General features: G+C 48.1%; 1 protein-coding gene across 2 annotated transcripts in view; it reads left to right on the plus strand.

Moving 5' to 3' along the window:
- LOC125705258 (chemokine-like protein TAFA-5) overlaps positions 1 to 20,754 on the plus strand; it is a 56,363-nt gene that overhangs the window by 11,645 nt on the left and 23,964 nt on the right. Inside the window, exons 1-2 of one of the 2 annotated variants that reach the window (XM_048971713.1) lie at positions 8,160 to 8,876; positions 19,314 to 19,463. In XM_048971713.1, the coding sequence (XP_048827670.1) occupies positions 8,687 to 8,876; positions 19,314 to 19,463 (340 nt within the window). In that variant the 5' untranslated portion in view covers positions 8,160 to 8,686. Of the gene's footprint in view, positions 1 to 8,159; positions 8,877 to 19,313; positions 19,464 to 20,754 lie in introns of those variants that run through there. The other variant, XM_048971720.1, reaches the window with a different exon arrangement.

Genomic DNA, 20,754 nt, shown 5'->3' on the forward strand with positions numbered 1-20,754 from the left:
CTACACTTGTGATATACCATCTGCCTGACTTGTATGTCGCTTTGGGCAGAAGCTAAATCAATGTACATGTAAAGGTTAGGAATTCTCCTAATTTCTCTGGCTCCTGTATCCGTGTATAATGTGTGGCTCAGTGTCTCCATGTACAGGCCTTAAAATAACCCACAGAGCAGAGGAGGCCTCCAGGACCAAGTCAGCCTGCATCTCGCAGATCGTGGCTCACAGTGTGCAGCAGACATAGACCCACTTTTTTCAGCATAAGAATCAGAATCTACATTATCCAGCCACTACTTAGTATAACAGTGGATACAGCATGTTTCTTAACCAGTTTAAATCGTGCCTTGAGCTGAGATAGTGTGTAGCTTTAATGCCAGGGTTTCTTCCTTGAGTAATGTTTGAAGAAACCACGTTTGTTCAGAATGGTTCATGTGCTGATCACCTATCAAAGAGTTATCATTATGCTCAGTATACTGGTCAAATCACACCGTCAAAAGAAATCGTACAAGTTCATTGCTAACTGTATGTTCTGTTATACAGAATATAGCTTTAGGCTGTTTATATGGAGTCACATTTCTTTTATTGGTTTAACTTTACCATGGTTTATATCTAGATGCTGATCTGTGACCTTAGCCGTTGTGCCCTCTGTTGACTCTCCATCTTCCAGGCTCATTGTGGCCAGTATTCTGTGAGTGTTACTTTTTCTATGATTCCCTCTGAAATATACTTACTGCCCTGAGATTGTCCACCAATGTTTGTCCAGAAATAAGTACTGCCCCTCCTCATGGTGTGTACAGTCAAAACTGATTCAGGGAGGAGCGGATAGGCAAAGGGTGGAGGAGCTGGGAGTAGGGGGAGGAAGGATGGGAGGAGGAACTGGGAGGAGGAAAAGGGACCAGGACCTGCGAGGAGGTGCTGTGAGGCAGGGATGGACGGAGGAGGGTATGGGAGGAGGAGCTGTGAGGAGGGGATGGGAGGAGGAAAAGGGAACGGGACCTGCGAGGAGGAGCTGTGATGCAGGGATGGATGCAGGACCTGGGAGGAAGGTATGGGTGGAGGAGCTGTGAGGAGGGGATGGGAGGAGGAGCTGTGAGGTGGGGATGGGCGGAGGACCTGGGAGGAAGGAAAGGGAGCAGGACCTGGGAGGAGGAGCTGTGAGGCACGGATGGATGGAGGACCTGGGAGGAGCTGGGAGGAGAGGATGGGAGGAGGGGACGTGGCTGCTTTGGAAGTTGCCAGGATGCTCTGGGGTCCAAGCATTAGAGTTCCAGCTCTGACAGGCTTCCAGGACAGTGATCTGACGGGGGGGCTTTGCCACCATGAGGCCCCAGGCCTGGGAGCCGATACTCACTATGATTCTGCCTGTCTGCTGACCAGAGCGACACCTGGCCCTGTGTTGATAAAGGGCAGCCTGGGTCTCCCAGGATGCTCCTTGGTTTATGCTGATAATGGCCCAGCTGGGTTGGGGAGATGATTATGCTAGATAAACACGGCGCATCTTCCTAGTCCTGCAGCAGGTTGTCGCCTTACCTCCGCCCCCCGACAAAGACATGAAACATCCACCACACACCCTCCATGCTCTGGATCTGGCCCTGGGTAAACAAAGGCTTGATCACATGGATGAGGAGAAATGGTTCACAGAACAATCAATTCTGGCTGGTTCCACTAGCCCAATCTCTGGACCGGCAGGAGCTGTACCGGGGTCATTTCTCATCGATTACCTTTCTGGGTTTCACACCACCGATGGGGGCAGGTTCTGGTACTGAAAAGCCTCTTGCTCCATATAGAAAAACACTCCCGCGTAGCTCAGCACACGGCTGCAGGTGGTCTGGGCAGACATCATTGGCGTGGAGGGGATCTTTGCCCATAAGAGCGAGATTACTGGCCCGTGAGGTCTGTTGGGGTGTCTGTACAGAGGTCTGGCCATCTGGGTAAAGGGGGCAGTGAAATAGCCTCTAAAAAGCACTTAAAGTGAATCTGGAGGCTTTTTCTGGATATTCTGAGGCCTTCAGAGTGACCCATCGCTCCTCAGCATCTATGGGGTCCAGACCACAAAGCCCACAGGATATGCAGACTGGTCAGTGGTCATGGGCGTTCTGACCCAGAGAGAGAGCAGGGATAAATAAATGATGGAGAGGAGAGTCTTCCAGTCAGATCTGTTTCAGAAGGATCTCATTATCCTGTCTGTTTTCTGCAGAATGAGGTTTTCTGACTTTCCCAAGTTCAGCACAGGTCTGGCAGTGATCAATAGCGCTCTTGGTGATGTGGACTAAGAAGAATGAAGCAGGTTCACTAAAGTGGTACACATAGACCAACATCTCCTACTCCACTCAAAACCAAACATCCGGCTGAGAAAAAGTGCTTTGCAATAAATTATCTATGTATGTAATATGTATTTGTATTATTAAAATCCAGAAAATACTGAACGACTTTTCGCCAAAATTAAATTACGGAAAGGTTTTGCTGAACTGGCCAGTTCATTATGGGTTTGCAGACGGATCAGTCCAGGCAGTTCCTGAACATTCAGCACATGGCCACTTGTCCTATTTGACATACCTCCCCCACCCGCCCCCCCCCACCCCCCCCCCCCCCCCCCCAGACATACCACCTCCAAACACACATAATGCTCCATCCTTTGCTGATTCCCCCGGCAGGTGCAGCAGCATGGAGCTAGCCCCGCAGGCGTGCATTTTGCCCTGTGTTTTATCACGTTTACACAGTGTGTCCCACTGATCTCACATGCCCAGAGCTTCCAGTGATGAAAAACGGTCAGGAACCAGCCCTTGTGGTACCCACACCTGTATGGATCCTGTATTAAACTCTCAGCTAAATACCCTGGGAAGATAATATAGTGTAGCCCCTTTGTTTACAGGGAGAATATGAGCTCCTCACAGTGATAAGGCAGCTGAGGGCGTGTGAGAGTAGCAGTCTTAACGATGGCCCGTGGGCCTCACCTGCAGCTTGAGTTAGCCATTGTAATTATCAGGCCTGCAGCCTGTGCCAAGGGATGTTGTGCCCTTATCAGATCTGCTCCAGGTGTGTTTAGTTTATTTAAGGCCTGCCGATGCTCCCCGCGATCCGTGTTGCTTATCGCTGGGAGTGGAAGACTGATATGGTGGATGGATGGAAACGGAGCAGGGAATGTGAAGCGAATGTGAGCTGTCAGGACACCATGGAGTTGGTTTCATCGGCCACAGAGGCGCACTTGATTCCCTCTACTGTTCTTGCTCTTGTTCCACTTTTTGTCCCTGCTCTCATTCCTGCTCTTCTTCCCACTATTGTCCTAATTCCTGTTATTGATCCCGCTATTGTCCCTGCTCTTGTTCCTGGTATTGTTCCTGCTCTTCTTTCCACTTTCATTCCTGCTATCATTCCCACTATTGTTTCCGCTCTGGTTCCCGCTATTGTTCCTGCTCTCATTCCTGCCTTCATTCTCACTCAATGCTGATGTTGTTCCCGCTCTCATTCCTGCTCTCATTCCTGCTCTCATTCCTTATTGTTAAACTTTTTCCACCTGAATGTCCATTATTCAATGAGCCTTTCAATATCAGCAGCTAAACTGGGCTTCATTTCAATTCAATTCAATTTCATTTGTATACTGTATTTTCACAATATTACATTGTCTCAAAGTGCTTTACAGCGCTTCCCCCGAAGCTCCCAGTGAGCAAGCCAGAGATGACAGTGGCAAGGAAAAACTCCCTAGAGGGAAGACACCTTAGGAGGAACCAGACTCAAAGGGGAAGCCCATCCTCCCGGGGCCAACAGAGGAAGCAGGAATGAGAGCAGGAATGAGAGCTTGAACAATAGTGGGAATGAGAGGTGAAAAGGGGCGCAGGAACAATAGTAGGAATGACAGTGGAAATGAGAGCAGGAACAATAGTGAGGATGAGCACAAACAATAGCAGAAACTAGAGAATTCATGTTCATGTCTCTTCTGTGTACATGTATGAAATTCTGAGCTCAGAGGCCCAGTGTCCACCTGGCTGCTGAAATGCTCAGCTCATCCTTTCCTCCCTGTGCAGTAGGCCACAGCAGTGCTGGGTGAGGAGAGGGTAAGGTTTCCTCTGTCAGCCCGCTGCCCCCCCCCCCCACCACCTCCTTCACTCCTCTGAAGCCTTTGACCCCATTTCTGTGGTCTCACCTCCATCGCCGTGCAAATTACAGTCAGTTAATCCACCTTTCAGAGTATGCAGATTTTCCGTCTGCATAATTTCTTGCTTCATGAATAGAATTTTCTGGAACTTTCGCAGGTGCTTTTGTCTTCCTTTACATAGTGGTGCCCGTAAAATGCTGATGGGGCATCGTGCTTCTCTCAGCCTGCCTTCTTGACCCACCTGCCATTCGCTTTTTAATATTTCTCTCCTGTTTTGTCCTTTGCTAAACCCCCACCCCGTAGAGAGCTGAATCGCTCCCCCCCAGCTCTCCTTAGCTTCCAGGTGTGATTTGACTCCTGCATTTCCTGCTGCCTTCCCTCCCCCACGACTCACAGGTGAGGTCTTCGCACCTGGACTCTGGTTTGCGGTCAAGGACTCCAGTGGAGGTTAATGGTGGGGAGTGTGGTGCTCTGGGACTGCGTAGGGAGAGTCAGGTGGACTCTGAGACCAGGCAAACCTACTGGGAAGGTTACTGGCGCTCAAGTGGCCATTATATCAGTAACAGAGCATTTGTGGTTTCTGGGTATCACCCCTATATGGTTTTTGGGCTGTACTGCACGGTGCCCATTGCTAGCCATCACCGTGTGTTACTATTATTAAATTAAATTTCCTTTATATAAAAACTGTATGTGTCAAAGAAGTTTGTGTGATTCAAAGTGCTTCTTGGATGCCTAGAGCTCTGTGCTTCTACTCTTATTGCGAATGTCGGCCACATTACACTCTGCAGCTGATATTCTTACAGTAAGCTGTCTCCTCGTAAGGTAAAACCCTGCTGTTAGCAGAGTATTTTTACATAAAGAAATGCTGTTAAAATGCATGTACAGCCAGGCCAGACATAAACCTCACGACACATACAATGACTCTGATATATTTATTATAGCAACATTTATGAAAACAGAAATAGTTTAATTTTGTTTTATATCTTACAGCTAATTAATATCCTCTCAGTGTGTGTCACTGGGTGTGAGTCTGTCTGACTGCATATCAGTGCCTCAGGTGTGTTACTGTGAGTATCAGTGCCTCTTTGTGTGTGTGTCGGTGTGTATCAGTGTTTTTCAGGCTATGACTGTGTATTAGTGACTCTCAGTGTGTGTCTGTGAGCATCAGTGCCTCTGTGTGTGTGTCTGTGTGTATCAGTGTCTCTCAGTGTGTGTCTGTGTGTAGCAGTGCCTCTGTGTGTGTGTCTGTGTGTATCAGTGCCTCTGTGTGTGTGTCTGTGTGTATCAGTGCCTCTGTGTGTGTGTCTGTGTGTATCAGTGCCTCTCAGTGTGTGTGTCTGTGTGTATCAGTGCCTCTGTGTGTGTGTCTGTGTGTATCAGTGCCTCTGTGTGTGTGTCTGTGTGTATCAGTGCCTCTCAGTGTATGTCTGTGTGTATCAGTGCCTTTCTGTGTGTGTCTGTGTGTATCAGTGCCTCTGTGTGTGTGTCTGTGTGTATCAGTGTCTCTCAGTGTGTGTCTGTGTGTATCAGTGCCTCTGTATGTGTGTCTGTGTGTATCAGTGCCTCTCAGTGTGTGTCTGTGTGTATCAGTGCCTCTGTGTGTGTGAAACTGGAGAAATATTATGGATTGTTCCAGAAACACGTACTGCAGTCACGGCAGATAAGTAAACCAGATAGCAGTTTGCTGTATTGCAGATATAAACAGCCATTGTAGATCAGGAAGTTCTGCGCAGCAAAGAAAGGATTCTTTATTGAACCTGAATAATTAAATTCTGTGACAGAATTACAGTTAAATGCAGATGACAGCACAGTCCTTGTCACTAAAACCATTCAAGATGACCTGTGTTTGTAGTCACCTGTCATACTCAACCTTGTACTGTTACATTATTACTAAAATGTACTGTTATTTTGTTAATGATGAACAGAAATAACCCCTTTATTAGAATATTTGTTTGCGCATATGCTGCCATGGTAACCTCTTGTAACCTAAACGACACCTCTGGCTTCGTCTCCTGCATGATCTAATTTTTCTTGTTTTTCTCATTTGTGACGCGGAGGAGCTGTGAGATGTCGATGTGCCATAAGGGCAGCTGGAGATGTGTGCCGTCTGTCTCTCGCTCATTCGCTGCTAGCTGCTATGAGGAACCTCTCTTGGGGGTCGAGGACTCGCGCAGTGAAGGGGAGCACATAGGGTCAGATTTTCTTCTGCAGCCCAAAAACATGCCTTTACTGGGGACGCTCAGTTACTGAAGGTGTGTGCGTGTGTGTGTCTGTGATGGGCTGGCATCTCATACATGTGTTCCCTTATCTGTCTACGGGGTCTGGAATTTGGGTGGATGGATGGATGGATGGATATAACCATGTCTTCATATTCCTTGATTCAGTTTAACTGGAGGAACTAAAATGATTTTTGTTTGAAGCTTCACACAACTGTATACTACTACTACTACTACTACTACTACTACTACTACTAATAATAATAATAATAATAATAATAATAATAATAATAATAATAATAACAAAACTACAACAAAAATAATCATTATTATTATTGTTTTGTTATTATTATATCCATAAATCCATAAATGTCAAAATTCTTCCTGGAACATGAAATCTGTAACTTGCCTGCAGTTTGTAGGCTTGCAAGGCATCCCCCCCCCCCCCCCCCCCCCTCCCACACACACACACACACACACACACACACACACACTGCAATGGGCTGGCACCCCATCTAGGGTTGTTCCCTGCTTTGCTCCTACAGGTTCAACCCCCCCCCCCCCCCCCCAAATAGGACAAGTGGATGGGGATGGATGGAAACCTTTGGCATAAACATAAAAGGCAAAAATCTTCAAACAGATACACTGATATGTATGGAAAACTGAGGATGAATCAATCCTCTTGTATCCTGAAAACAGTTTTTAAATAATTTAGAATTCCAGAAGTGAAATATTTAGCTGTATTTTAATGTATTTTGGGGCTGTAGGACTTCGCAATTTATTTTTAATGTCAGTCAAAATTTGGCAGAAAAAAAATGGATTCACTTTAGAAAGTAGGACTTAACAGGGGGAGGACACACAAAGCGAACATCGTGCTTTTATAACATGCGAACATCTGCTTTTTAACCCAGCGTGAGCACGGTTTTCACGTGTTGCGTGACGTGGCCGGGCACGCTGAAGTAGCAGGGGTCTTATGTAAGCCTCTTGGGGGATAGGGTTAGTATTAGGGTTAGTGCTTCAAGAAGGATCGATGGCATATAACACATAATAATAATAATAATAATAATAATAATAATAATAATAACGCGAAGTCTTCACTGAGTCTGAGGTTTCGCTCTCATTAAAATCCTATCTGTAAATAACAATTGGGGACCGCGGTCTGCCGCGTTTATTGTGCAGCACCACACCTCCCCGATTGGAGCCTTTTCTGACGGGTCTCCATTAATTGCTGCCCAGCTGGTTGATGGATTACAGTGTGAGGAAGCCCAGGGCTGATTCCGGGCAGCCCGACCACGGATAGGCCTACCACACTACGTCGGCGTGCTGGCCCAAGCCGTTCAAAGTGCTCCGACCGCGGTCATTTTGGACTGAACCTGTCCTGCTCCTTCCTGCACTTTATTCAGTATATTGACGTGGTCTGACCTGAAAGAGCGCTGCAGCCGGGATGTGTCACAAGCTGCGCTCATAGGAGGCGCTATAGAGTCAGTGACAGACGCACTGACCGCAGATAAAGCACGTTGTCAGGGGAATGTAAGCAAGTTTACATAACTATACATAAAGTCCTTGTTATGGAAATTACTCGATGCGACTGCTCACATTATTTCTGTGGCCATGAAGAGCTCTGACCTAAGGTGGTGATGATGATGATAATAATAATAATAATAATAACAATAATAATAATAATAATAATGGTGAACCAGATGAACATTTCCTTTGATCAATTAAAAGCGGTAAGTTAATTACTATTTTAGTGTTCTGATACAGATTCAGACTGGTGACTATGCCGCGGCGTGGTTATCGGGATTCCCCGGAGTTTTCGCTGCACCCAGGGCCGCACGAAGCCCAGCGGAACGGCCGTGACGTAACCGGAGCGGGGGACGGGTTCACTGAGGACGGGCATGACAACCATATATATAACCCGATCAGTCATCAGTGACCACCTTATATCTGACATGCGACGGTGTCCATAACGCGCAAAGACCGGTGGGACCCCGGGCTCACAAAGCGCTGGCCAAGGGGGGGATGCTTCGGGACTTACGGGACGGCGTCTGGCAGAAGATCACAAAGCGACGGGATGGTGAAGATGGGAGAAGCAGCGCAGCCCGTGCGGGGGGCGCCGGGGCGAAGTTAAGTGTGCAGTTTACTGACGGACCGCTTCAGGGAGTGAGTGCGCAGGTCCCCGCATCTTCGGGACTGGGGGAGTGGCAGCCTTGGATACAGTCGGACATGCCCTGAAAGAGGACTGATGCCACCTCGGACATCCACGGCAACTTTCCACTGTGTCGTTCGCCCCTGAGACGCGCACCAGTCTTCAGCCAGCCGAGAGAACCGGAGGCGTCGACGCCCGTGTAAAGCCACAAGGCTTGTCCCGGGGAGACGCTGTATGGACAAATCATGGATGTGTCCCGATCTGGGTGAACGAACAGATCATGGATGTGTTCCGATCCCGCTGAAGTCCAGGGCGCTCCGGCTCCGCGGCACCATGCAGCTCCTCCGGCTCGCCTGTATCTTGGCCGGAGCGGCGATCTGCTCCCTCCTTATTTTTCTGATCCACACGCAGCTACTAACAGAAGGTAATTGTTTCTTTATTCGGTTTCTCAGGCTGATACTGAGATATTAAAACCATATCCCTGCCATGCGCCTTTCGTTACTGCTTTAGTTACGCTTTATCACACGGCGAGTTTTATTTTATTGGAAATTTCATTGCACGCTGATCGCTGATTTCTGTCTATTAATTTCCCTTATCGGTTAAAAAACAGCGGCAGAAAGGCTCTTAGTGTACGTGTACATCCACCGTCTGTACCTTAAAAAGCGCAATATATCGGGATATTGAGATACGCCTATCGATCTCAACAGGTCACACTTCGTAACCAGAGTAAATGGCATTTATTTAGTTTTAATGGAGCTTGCACTGTATTTCAAAGCCGCTCACATCGCCTCCTCCTTACTAGATGGGAAGGGCGTGTAATCGGGGTGTTGGGTAATTTAATGAATCGGGATGTTGGGTAGTTTAATGAATCGGAGTGCTGGGTTGCTTTAATGAATCTGATTGAGACGTTTCAGGAATGAGAAGCGGGCAGCCGATGAAATGATTTGTGGAGGTAATCCTCCATAGATGGCACCAGAGTGTTGCTGAAGCTCCGCAAACACCAGCCAGGGTCGAACTGGCATCATTTTGCGCTTATTACCCCCGTTTGCGGCTGTCACATCTGCCGCTGGATGCATCTGCTATCCTGCATTATAATATATTATAATCTGTGTTGTGTTTGTGCGTCTCCGTCCCAGTGATCGCCCTCATAATAATCTGACAGAGTTACCGGTGACTGATATTATTATTATTATTATTATTATTATTATTATTTTTATTTATTTATTTATTTATTTATTTATTTGAAAACTCAAGGTCCAAACATACCATGCACACATACAAAACATATTGCATTCATTTACACATAGCACCAATTAAAAAACGTAGAGTTGTTTATTCCAACAATTATTATTATTGTCGTTGTTAACATAATAAAAACAACAATAATCATCGTCAGTATTACCATCAGTAGTAGTTGTATTGTTTCTTGATGTTAACGCAGTTGTGCTACTCCATACCGCACTTCATAGATATTTTGATAACACTGTTACTCCCGGGGGGGGGGGGGGCAGCGTTATGAACCGCGCAGAATAGAATAAGGAGGTCTTGCATCGCTATAATCTTAACCAGCATATTACTTAGTTAGCGTAATTAACCGCTACTTTAGCTGCAGTACCATTCGTTTGGATGTGCCCTTAGTGGTTTAACGGCTGAAACGTGGACAGAGAGAGCGTGTGCTTCTGCATCCTGGACCCCCAGGCTGTCTCCTGCCTTTGGGTAATGGCCTGACACTGGTGATCACCTTGGGCCGCTGAGGATGCAGAGGAAATAACAGATCCCTCAGATAATAGATGTCATGCCCTACGTACTTTTTTTTGAGGCACTCTGGCTAATCCCCGAGGCTGCTGTTGGTCCCGTCCGTCCCCCTGAAATGGGAAACGAATTAAGGTCTGATCCACAGTGATGTGTGGCTGGATGATTTGCTGCTTTAGGTGGACATTAGACACCAGTATTAACTGCTGTGTCACTAAATGTTTGTGTTGGAGCTGTGTGCGCAGTGTGTTTGCCGTAGCGTGCAGTGTGGAGGGCAGTGTGTGTGTTCTTCTCTCCAAAACCCCAGTGCGAACTTTTAAAAGGTCACCTCTCATGAAATCCATTTCCTCGTGGGTACAGAACACGGAGTGTACTTTGTCTTTCGCTGGGGTCTGATATGGACCGTCGGCCAGGCCCGTGTGGGGTTAAGGGAATGGCGCTGGGGTGAATCGGATCGTGTGTGGCAGGTGTCATGGAACCGTGCCGAACTTCAATGGGGGGCTGTTACCCCACATTTGGTCAGACTCTGTATATAAACAAACCGAAATAAATGGCAGTGTGGAATATTGTTACATTAATTCTTTTGAGAAGCACGTGTTGAAACTCAGTGTCTCCAAAACCAGGAGCAATTATTGGACACAGTTACTGGTCACTGTGGCTCATTAACTAACTGCCCAGTTGAAGGTTTTGGTCCAGTGAAGTAATTTTTATGGGACAGGTAACACTGTCCATCATGTGGACACACAGACTGCTGATGAGGCCACTGGGTCATTCTCCTGGAGTTAAGGAAACTCAATTTAATAAAAATCTGTGAGTAAAATAAAAAATTGTAAATATCCAAAGGTCTTGTATTTTGTCTGGTTACTCATGGTTAAGGTTAGGGCTGGGTATGGGTTAAGGATGCCATAGTTGAGATTAGGTCCCCACAAAGATATTCCCGCGGTTGTGTGTGCGTGTGTGTGGATTATGTCTATATTACATTGTGGGGACTAAATGTTCCCTACAATGTGACAAATAGGTGTTTTTTGACATAGTGAGGACTATTTTTCAGGTCCCCCAAAGATCTGTGAATGCGATAAAACAATAGAAATGCTAAAAGTCTCATATTTTGTGTGGTTATTTATGATTAAGGTCAGGGCTAGGTAGGGATTAAGGTCGTCATGTTGGGATTACAGTTCTCCCCATAGAAATGAAAGGAGAGTCCCCACAAAGATATAATTACAATCCTGTGTGTATGCGTGTGTGTGTGTGTGTGTGTAAGAGCTGCACTCTTAGAGAGCGTGTCATCAGGGGCGGGAAGATCACACGCAAGCCATCCTCTCCCCCCTAACCCTTTGTTGCGGTTTGCAGTGACAGTTTATGTTGTGGCTTATCACTGAATGACGGAAACATTAATGGGTATGACCAGCGAGGGCGACAGGGCCTCACCAGCCCCATCACCACGCACCCAAACCAATGGCAGGCAGCCCTCGCTGCTGTCTCCCGATGAATGAAGCACAGGCCCATTTATGAGTGTTATTCTTATTTTCAATTTAGAGAGAATTAAAAAGAAATGGCATTTAATGAACATCTTAAAGCAGCGGATGTCGCACTCTCTCATTCCCTCGTCCTAGGATAAATTGCATGTCGACCGCAATTTAATTCTGTCCGAATGCGATCGGAGAACAGACGTCTCACACAATAGCAGAGCGGCGAGTGCTATCACTTTCTGAAGCACGTGCTCTCATTGACTTGATAATTTCATTGTTTGCGATAATGAACGCCGTCTCTGTGCCAAATGCGTCTGCCGTGAAAATCTGGCATCTTCATTTGTTACCTGGAGTCGCTTGACAAGCCACCCGCCCTCCCCCCTTGCTCATTCACGGTGTAGAAAGAGCTGGAATGTTCCTCAGAATCCAGATAAATGAGATCTAAGGTCAGTTTCAGTCCGGAGGCAGGGAAGAGGGTTATATGGGGAATATGCAACGGAGATGATGGTGATGATTGTGATGATTATGGTAATGATGATGGTGATGATTCTGATGATGATGATGATGATGGTGATGATAGTGATGTGGATTATGATGATTGTGATGATGATGATGATGGTGAAGCTGATGATAGTGATGTGGATTATCATGATTGTGATGATGATGATGATGGTGAAGCTGATGATAGTGATGTGGATTATGATGATTGTGATGATGATGATGATGATGATGATGAGTTTGATACGTATCATGGTCACTGAGTCGCTATTCTGCCTCTTTGGTGCCACCCGGTATGACTCTCAGCTGGCACGGGTGGGAGGTGGCCTTTGTCAGCTGAAGGCTTCGGAGCGTATCTCTGAAGCATTGCGATACATGTGAGTGCGATACATGTGACTCCTGAATGCTTCAACGTTCAACGTGGCCTCCTGAGTGTGGGCGAGCTTCAGGGCAGATCGGTGGTGGGATAACGATTTGCTCAACACCGATCGGAAAGCGGCAGGATGGGAGGAGGAGATGCCTGTAAGCCTGTAAGGAAGCGAGATAAACAGGGTAATGTGTGTGAGCTTCGCTGGATAGGCAAGACTGGGGGAGAAAGCCAAGGGCACCTTCAGAGCAGCTCAGCATTTACCCAGACATGGCCAAGTAGGCCTGTGATGGGTCCTTAAATAAAGTGTTTCTGAGAATGCCTGTTTAAAATGCTAAAACCATATAGAGGAGTGTGGTTAATCTCTATGGTGTAACTAAATAAAGTTCTCTGTGGTTTTTAGTCCTGTGGGTGCCCTGTATTTTCGGGACAAGCTATAGCCTGTAGGACAGAGATTCCCCATGCACCCTGAGAAACCCAGAGGCACCCCATGATGTAGCACACCCCGCTCTCTCCACCACCAGCCTCCGCCACTCCTCATGAGATCCAACGCTCCATGCCTCTGATCGTCATGGAAACAAACAGACCATGCGCACCGACCTGCAGAGTCGCGTTAAGTGAAGCTGATGGGAAGACCGAATGATCTGCGGAGGTCGCTGGATGGACTCGTCAGACTGGCAGCCAGTTTAACCAATGGGGAACAAGCTAATGAACAGAACATGAAGGGAAAATGAGGCTTTATTGGTGTAAATGAGCCAGTCGTTTATTCAGTAATTAGCATTACTGACTAATCTGGGTATGGTGCATAGCCCCGCCCAGATGGAAAGCGGCAGAACCGACGGAGAGGTGGATTGCGATGATGTAACCATGGTCAGGTCTGCGAACAGGAAGATGAAGTCAGTGCTGGGGTGACAGATTTAAAATAAATGGGAGGTAAATGGTAAATTTCTAAGGCCAGAAGATGGAAGTTTGGGACAATGATAGTGATCTTGACAACACACACAAACACACTCCTACCGGCACGTTCTGACCAAGTGATTCCGGCTTAATATTGTGTGTGTTTTAGACAATTAACCAATTACTACCCTAAGTGCTGTTTTATTACAAGATATGTTAGTCAATTATATTGCAGGTCCTGATTAGCCAAAAACGATATCATATTCTGCTAGTCCGTGTCCATTCATTAATAGGCTCATTCTCACAGGGTCATAATTAATACGCCTTAATTAAAATGTTTTCAGCCTTTACTGGCGGAGTCGGCTGCTTACGGCAATAAAGATGGTCCTCGAAGGTGAATCCAGTCAGCTGGTATTATCTCAATTAGAGGACTTTTATTTCTCATTTTTACACGATTTCAGAAAATTTTTCGAATCCTTCTTGATGTCAAGGAAGCGACATGTGGAGTAGCCATACTCTGTACAGAAAGGCAGACGGAGGCTGCAGTATACGGGACGAGGAGAGAAATCGAACCGCCTGAAGGGGGCGTTGTCTTTCTGTGGGAGCATGTCGGCTTTACAAAGATGCAAACATGCCAGAGTTCCATGGAGTATCACAAAGGAAGAGGAATGAGCAGTTTTTGTCCTGACACATCTACTGAAGTGAGGAAAGAGACTGCGTGGGTCTGTGGGGCTCCGTGGGGGTCGTGGGGGTCCGTGGGGGGCATTCTTGCATTTGCGTAGCCATGCGAGACTACGATTGTACCCTGTTTACTTCTGAAAAAAAGAGAAGCTAAACATCGCGTGGAAACCAGCAGGTCACTTTCCACTGGCTGCTTTTCATATTTTAATTCTGTCAATCTTTCATCCTTCTCATAACTCCTGCTTCGCCAGTACCTCTAACCTTCTCGCGTTTCCTGGAAACACTGGATCCTCTAGTCTGGTCCAATCAGAATGATTCATTGTAGATTTGGCTTGAGATGTGATAATAAAGGTTTGTGCAGTAACAGTGTATCATGGGAGAAAGTATCCTGAGGAAAACATTCAGTTTTCTCCATTTTGGTAGATTTTATGGCTAAACCGGCTGTATAATCTGCTGTAGTGTCTCTTTTTTTTCCTGCCAGCTATCTGTAAGATTATTTAGGACCTACTGGCTGCCCAGGGATTCTCTTGGGCCTGCAGGCTTGTTATGCGAAGTTTCCAGTCTGGAAATGGGCATGTTGGCTGTCTGTCTGTACCTGTGGGGAGTGACCTTTTTGTGAGTATGTTCTCTCAGGTTCAAAGGCTGGATTCATTCACTCTGTAGCTCTGTAGCCCGGGATCTGAGTTTTCCCCAAAACCAAGAACGCGAGGAAAGTGCGACCCTGAGCGTGGGTGTCATGTTACTGCGCCTCATGTCGGTGCCTGCGAGGTGCGTGTTCTCCTGGTGTGTGCCTCTGATGTTCAGTATGTGCCGCGTGGGGGCTTGGGGTGTGCAGGCTCCTTAATTCTGCCAGACACTGTCACACAGCAGAGTTACTTGGCAGGGTTTTGGAAATCAGGGCATCACTTTTATTCTGAACAACAGCAAAGAAAAAGATGAATTTTACCAGTGAGTCTATCTGATGGGGTTGTTTCTGACTGCTTTTTTCTGCCTGCTCTGTGGAATAACTTTTCATCAGTTAAATATCACATTCCCCCAGTCCTAAAAAAAAACCTGCCTTTACTGGGTTTTGATCTTATGTGGTTCCTGCATAGGGGAACCAATGCTGGCCTTGAGCTGAGGTCAGTGCAGATGGTCAGACCTTAAAAGGTTGTCACACTGTGACCTCAGTCAAGGTCACTGTCACCCATAGTGGCTGTTGAAGGCATCTGGCTTGGATCTCATAGGTGTTTATGCTTGTTTAATAGACGTTTTGGTGTCTGTCACTAATTCCCAAACAGATTAAACAATGTAGTCATAACTAAACTGAGAAATAATTAAGACTGTGTTCATGTTTAAAAGACAAGTGTATTTATACCCAAAAATTCTGCTTGTTCTTGCATAGGTAATTGGTTTCAACGTAGCACTAAGCAAACATCAAGCATGGTTAGGATGAGGTGAATCGACACCACGGAGGATGTTCAGCATGTGAGGATTAGGGTTAGGGTTAGGTTTAGGTTTAGGCTTAGGGATAGGGTTGGGTTCAGGGGTAGGGTTAGGTTAGGGTTAGGGTTAGGTTTAGGGATAGGTTTAGGGATAGGGTCGGGTTTAGGGTATGCTCCTCCAAAAGGATTGATGTGTCCATCCCAATGCTGCCCTTCAGCTAGGCACTCTGTGGGGTGTTTGTCTAGGACCAGATTTACACGCCAGAGAGTCACCACAACCCCTGGCCGGCCAAGGAGGTTGGGGGGGGCATGTTTGCCACGCAGCTGAGCCTCTCGCAGGGTTGGGGGGGTCTGCATTCACCGGCGACACTCAGCACGTTCGCGGCCTGCATGCCGATGAGTCCCATCAATGCCCCCATGGAACTGCACTGCCGCCTCGCTCAGGGGTGCCCCCCCACACGAGAGCAGGACAGGCTGGGGGGGGGCTGCCTCATATTTACGTCTGCCGGTTTGTTTTTAATGGGTTTTGAAGGTTATGACGCTGAGGCCAGGAAAGACAAACAGAAAAGCACCATGACTGCATAAACTGATAAGATTTCTAATGAAAAACCCGACATTCCAGAGAGATTCAGCAAATGCAGCCCGACCACCTTCATGCACAGTGTGAAAAAAAACACCGGCAATCCGCGTCTGCCGAGAGATTATGCAACAGCGGCTTTTTATTCTAATAATTATGTAAATGTGTTTAGCGGGCCTCACTTTCCCACACTGCTCTGAGCCGTGATGTTTGTGAGCTGCAGCAGACATGGTTTAATCAGCTAATTAGGAGCAGGCTGTACAGACTCGGGCTCCAGGATGCTGATGGTCTCCCTCCGCCTCCGATGGAAAAGAGTGAGAGGAGTGCCCCCCCCCTCCGTCTCACTCCACGGCTTGGAGAGCCAGAGTGATCTTTTGCTTCAGTCCCCGGGGTGTGCTTTTACAGCTGCGCCTTTTCTGACGTCCTGCACTCTGAGCGGCTCCGTGATTCAGGAAGAGCAGTTGCCTGAGTGGGTTTATCTACTGCGAAACACATTTTTATTTTGGTCCTGGGAGCTGTTCCTCGTTTGGCTGCAATCATACAGGAAAAAGACCAATTTTAACCCTCACGCTAAGGAGCTTCCCATCCCCGCAGCTTTTAAATATAAAATGGAGAATATACAGGCGGTATGAAATGTCAGTGAGGCCACGGGGGTCATTAATCATTCGCAAACTCCGCCGTTTGTTTCTCTGCCTCCCTGACAGATACATCGTGTTCTGACAGCTGCGTTTGATGGCAAAATAAAATAACATTCACTTGTCCAACGTCGATTTATCCACTGTCGCAGAAAGAGGGCTCAAAGCCTTGCGTAAATCTCCGAGCGTGAGCCGGGACTCCGTAAGCGAGCCGTACCCATCACCAAATACACCTGTTTACTGCAGGGACCGTAGCGATCAAATTCTTGGGGATCTACTGCAGCTCTGTCCTTCGGGGAGGGAGAGTGATGGGGGCAGCAGTTATGACAGAAGATTCTGTGGCGGTCAGCTGATGTGCAGAGGGATGCCATGTGACACGCCACAGCGCTCTGAGCGCGCTCCGTGCTGCTCCCACTCTGATGCACGGGCTCCCGAGGTCCCTGCATTGCTGCCGGAGGTCTCTTAGCTGAACGACCGGCTTTAATGCGCTGTGTGGAGAGGCGTGTGGTCCATGGCAGGGCTGGAATCCTCTGAGAAGCCTCTCCGCGGCCGGCTCTGTGCCTCGCCCTGGGGGGGAAGGAGCCAAGGGTATCTTGTGATAGAGGAGGAGTTGGCAACTAATAGGGAGCTGATGGCAGAGAGGCCCTGGGTCGGATCTGTCCTGTACATGACAGGTCGGTGCAGTGCTGTGGACTGCCATGCTTTTATGTTGAGATCACGCGTACTGACTGAGTTCTGATACATACACCTCCTCCCCCCCCCATTTAGATTTCACAAACGCCTCGCCTTGTTCCCCTGACCGGAGCGGGGGGGGATATGAGCGCAGAGTCTGCAGTCAGCACCAGTGGATGGGGCTCGCAGTGAACGCTATGGGAGATTAAACGCCCCCCATCGCCGGGCTGCGGTCCCATCGTGCCGTCTCACAAGATCCGCACGCGCTCAGAAGTGCTTTCGGCAAGCATATGGTGGGTCCGTTCTGGCTGGCTGCTCTCTCCCCCTGCCGGGCGCGTGTGTGTTTAACCACAGGGGGCGTCTTCGCTCTGCGTGCATGGGTCACGCAGCTCGAGCTGCGTGGGAGCACGGCGCTCCTTTCATTGTTGAGCTAAACAAACAGAAACAGTTTTGGATGGTTTGGGGCTTGTGTGCTTTTACTCTGTGGGAAAGGAGACAGGAGAATACAATCAGAAGGGATTAGCTTTAGCTTAATGTGAAGCTTTCACTAGAAAAACAAAACAGAAATTGTAAGCAAAGGATTGTTGGCAATAGCATGAGACCTGTTGCTTTAACTGGAATTTCCGTGGTTAGAAATCCTGCTTTAAATAGACGTGGAATGGATCTAAAAAATTGGTCCCTGCAGGGTCTCGCTTGACTTGGGGCATCTCAGGATGTCTTGAACTTGCAAATTAGAAGATCTATGGCTTCTAATCAGCTTCCCCAGACCTTCATATTTCAGTTAATGGATGGTTGCTGGTTATTGTGCGATTATATACCACACAAACGGCAAAAATGACACATGTAGTGTGTACTGAGGTTCACTCAGCTTTCAGCTTTTATAGCTGATCTCAGCCCAGGTTGGAGGCCATCCTAGCACAGTCAGAATGAAGGTTTTCACTGTCAAAATCATTTACACGACACTGTCACAGTGAATTACAGGGTCTAACCTGAACTTCTACATGCTGTAAATATCTGTGACCTTTTTCTGTAGGCCTTTGCAACAGAATTTCTAAGAATATTAGTGGGTTTCCTGAGTGTTAAATTTCAGACTGTGAAAGTAAAAAGTGTAACGTTTTTGAAGTGTGGATAATAGTGGAAGGAGGTGCTCCTGTCTCGCCCTTGGGCCTAACCCTGGGATCACCTTCAGAGGGGTCGGTGACTCTAATTAGGCTCCTCCCACTGATGTCACACCACCGGCTGTCCTAGGCCGCCCCTCACCCTGCCTGTGAGGCATCCTTCCAGTACAGATCATTATCTTGCCAGGGTTCCTCCGAGGTGAACGGGAGGCATATCGAATCAGAACTTTGACCTTTTACAAACTGCACACTCAGGAGCTTTGTAAGGAGCGGTCATGTTCGGGGTGGGGGGGGGGGGGTGTAGAGAGGCATACTCGCTGGGGAGGGTGGTTAATTTGTAGGCAATGGGCAGGTTAAAGGGTCAAAGGTCCTTTAATGAAATGCTCTATGCAGAATGGGATGTCAATATGTCTAAATGCACTACACTACACTGCGTGCTTGATAATTCACCCCCCGGGTCCTGACGCTTTGTCTCAGTGCATATTGGGCTTTGGGCTGCGCCGGCCGGCTCTTCTCTGACAATCTGGACATCACTTCCCGTTACAGAATTTCCTGGCCCGAGATAATAATCTGTTTTCATGTTGCAAATGAGATGGGAACTTGATTTCTGGTTCAGGTTCCGTGTCGTACGGACCCCCTATGGGTTCTGTGCTGCCCGTAGCCTCTTTTACTGGACCTGCCCCCCACCCCCCCCCAAGCACAAGCACCTAGGTGAAGGTAGAGATGCGCTGTGGCTCTGACATCGCTTTCCTGCGTGTTCCACACCCCCAGGTCAGCTGGCGGCCGGGACGTGCGAGATCGTCACGCTGGACCGGGACAGCAGCCAGCCACGGCGGACCATTGCCAGGCAGACGGCACGCTGTGCCTGCAGAAAGGGCCAGATCGCCGGCACAACGAGGGCTAGGCCCGCCTGCGTGGAAGGTAGGCAGCCATCTTTTCTGCCGTGTCGTGACCCCCCCCCCCCCCCAGGCATAGCGTCCAGCGGGCTCACAGCATCCAGCGAGGTTTCGTCAGTGCCATCTGCAACTGCAAGGCAGTGCTGGTAGCAACACAAGCCACTGGACCATGGGGCTCTCGCTCTGAAGATCCCCAACTGCAGAGACCTGTGATGGGGCATAGGCTCAGTGGGCACCCCTGTGCAATTTGAGGAGGCAGGAATACCTTAGCTAGGACTCCACTGCAGAAGAATCGCCCAGGGAATATGTAGGGCGAATGCTACACTGAAAGACTGTCGTCTTTGTCCAATTAGCACTGCCTCTTAGATCAACCTCCTTAACCAGGGATTTCAGCACGGAGGAGAATGAACACAGTGACTGGCGGTGTGAGATTCACCCGCGACGATGCCCCTGCGTCTGTGCCATCACTGCACGCAGCTCCTCTTAAACTCATTTTCTTGGGAAGGCGGCTCAGTGCTGATGAAATTCTCGATGAGTGTGAAGAGTCGTCGGGCTCGCCGAAAGCAGTCGGCCTGGCCGCGGCTCGACCTTCCCATCGGTGCGTTTTTCCCGCCTCCGTCCACCTCGAGACGGACCCCCGGCTCCGTCTCCCTGTCTCCGTGTCATTTGCGGCCGAGATGAATGTGGAGAGGTGCTGAGTGAGGTTTTGTTCGCTGGAGTGTAAAAACAAATGAGATTTCAATCATTTTTAATCTTCGGAGTCCTCAAGGTCTCGGCGCGGCGGTAATACCACCAGTGAGCGAGCGAGCGAGCGAGGGAGCGAGCGGCGGTCGGGATAGAAAGCCGTCCTCCATCGCTCCTGCTCTATTCCAGGAGGTCACATTGTAAACAAGATAATCCCCGCCACCATCACCAGCACACCGTCTATTCGGGCCAAATTGTACAAATATTAGGGAAAGATATAAGCCCTGAAAATGTATGATCGTGTGAGACAGCAATGGCTGATGACCTTTGTTTGGAGGGATGCGTGATATCTTCACTTTCCAAAGGATAGCTTACAGTTGCCTTACAGTCCCACACACTATTGCTTTTATTAAATAAAACCTTAAAAGTCCAGCGGTAGCAACCAGCCAGGGACTGGGTTTAAACAACCCCCCCGACGATGAAGCTAGAATTCTGTTGGTGCGCGAGAACATACGTCCTGCTCTGGTAGAACTCGATAAAAGCTTTAAGAGCTTACGGAGTTAACAAGTTCCTCTCGTACATATCGGCACCCTGCACGCTTTGAAGGAATGTTTTCACTCTGCACACTGTAT

This window comes from Brienomyrus brachyistius, chromosome 1 (genome assembly GCF_023856365.1).
Source record: "Brienomyrus brachyistius isolate T26 chromosome 1, BBRACH_0.4, whole genome shotgun sequence".
In the NCBI taxonomy this organism is placed as follows: Eukaryota; Metazoa; Chordata; class Actinopteri; order Osteoglossiformes; family Mormyridae; genus Brienomyrus; species Brienomyrus brachyistius.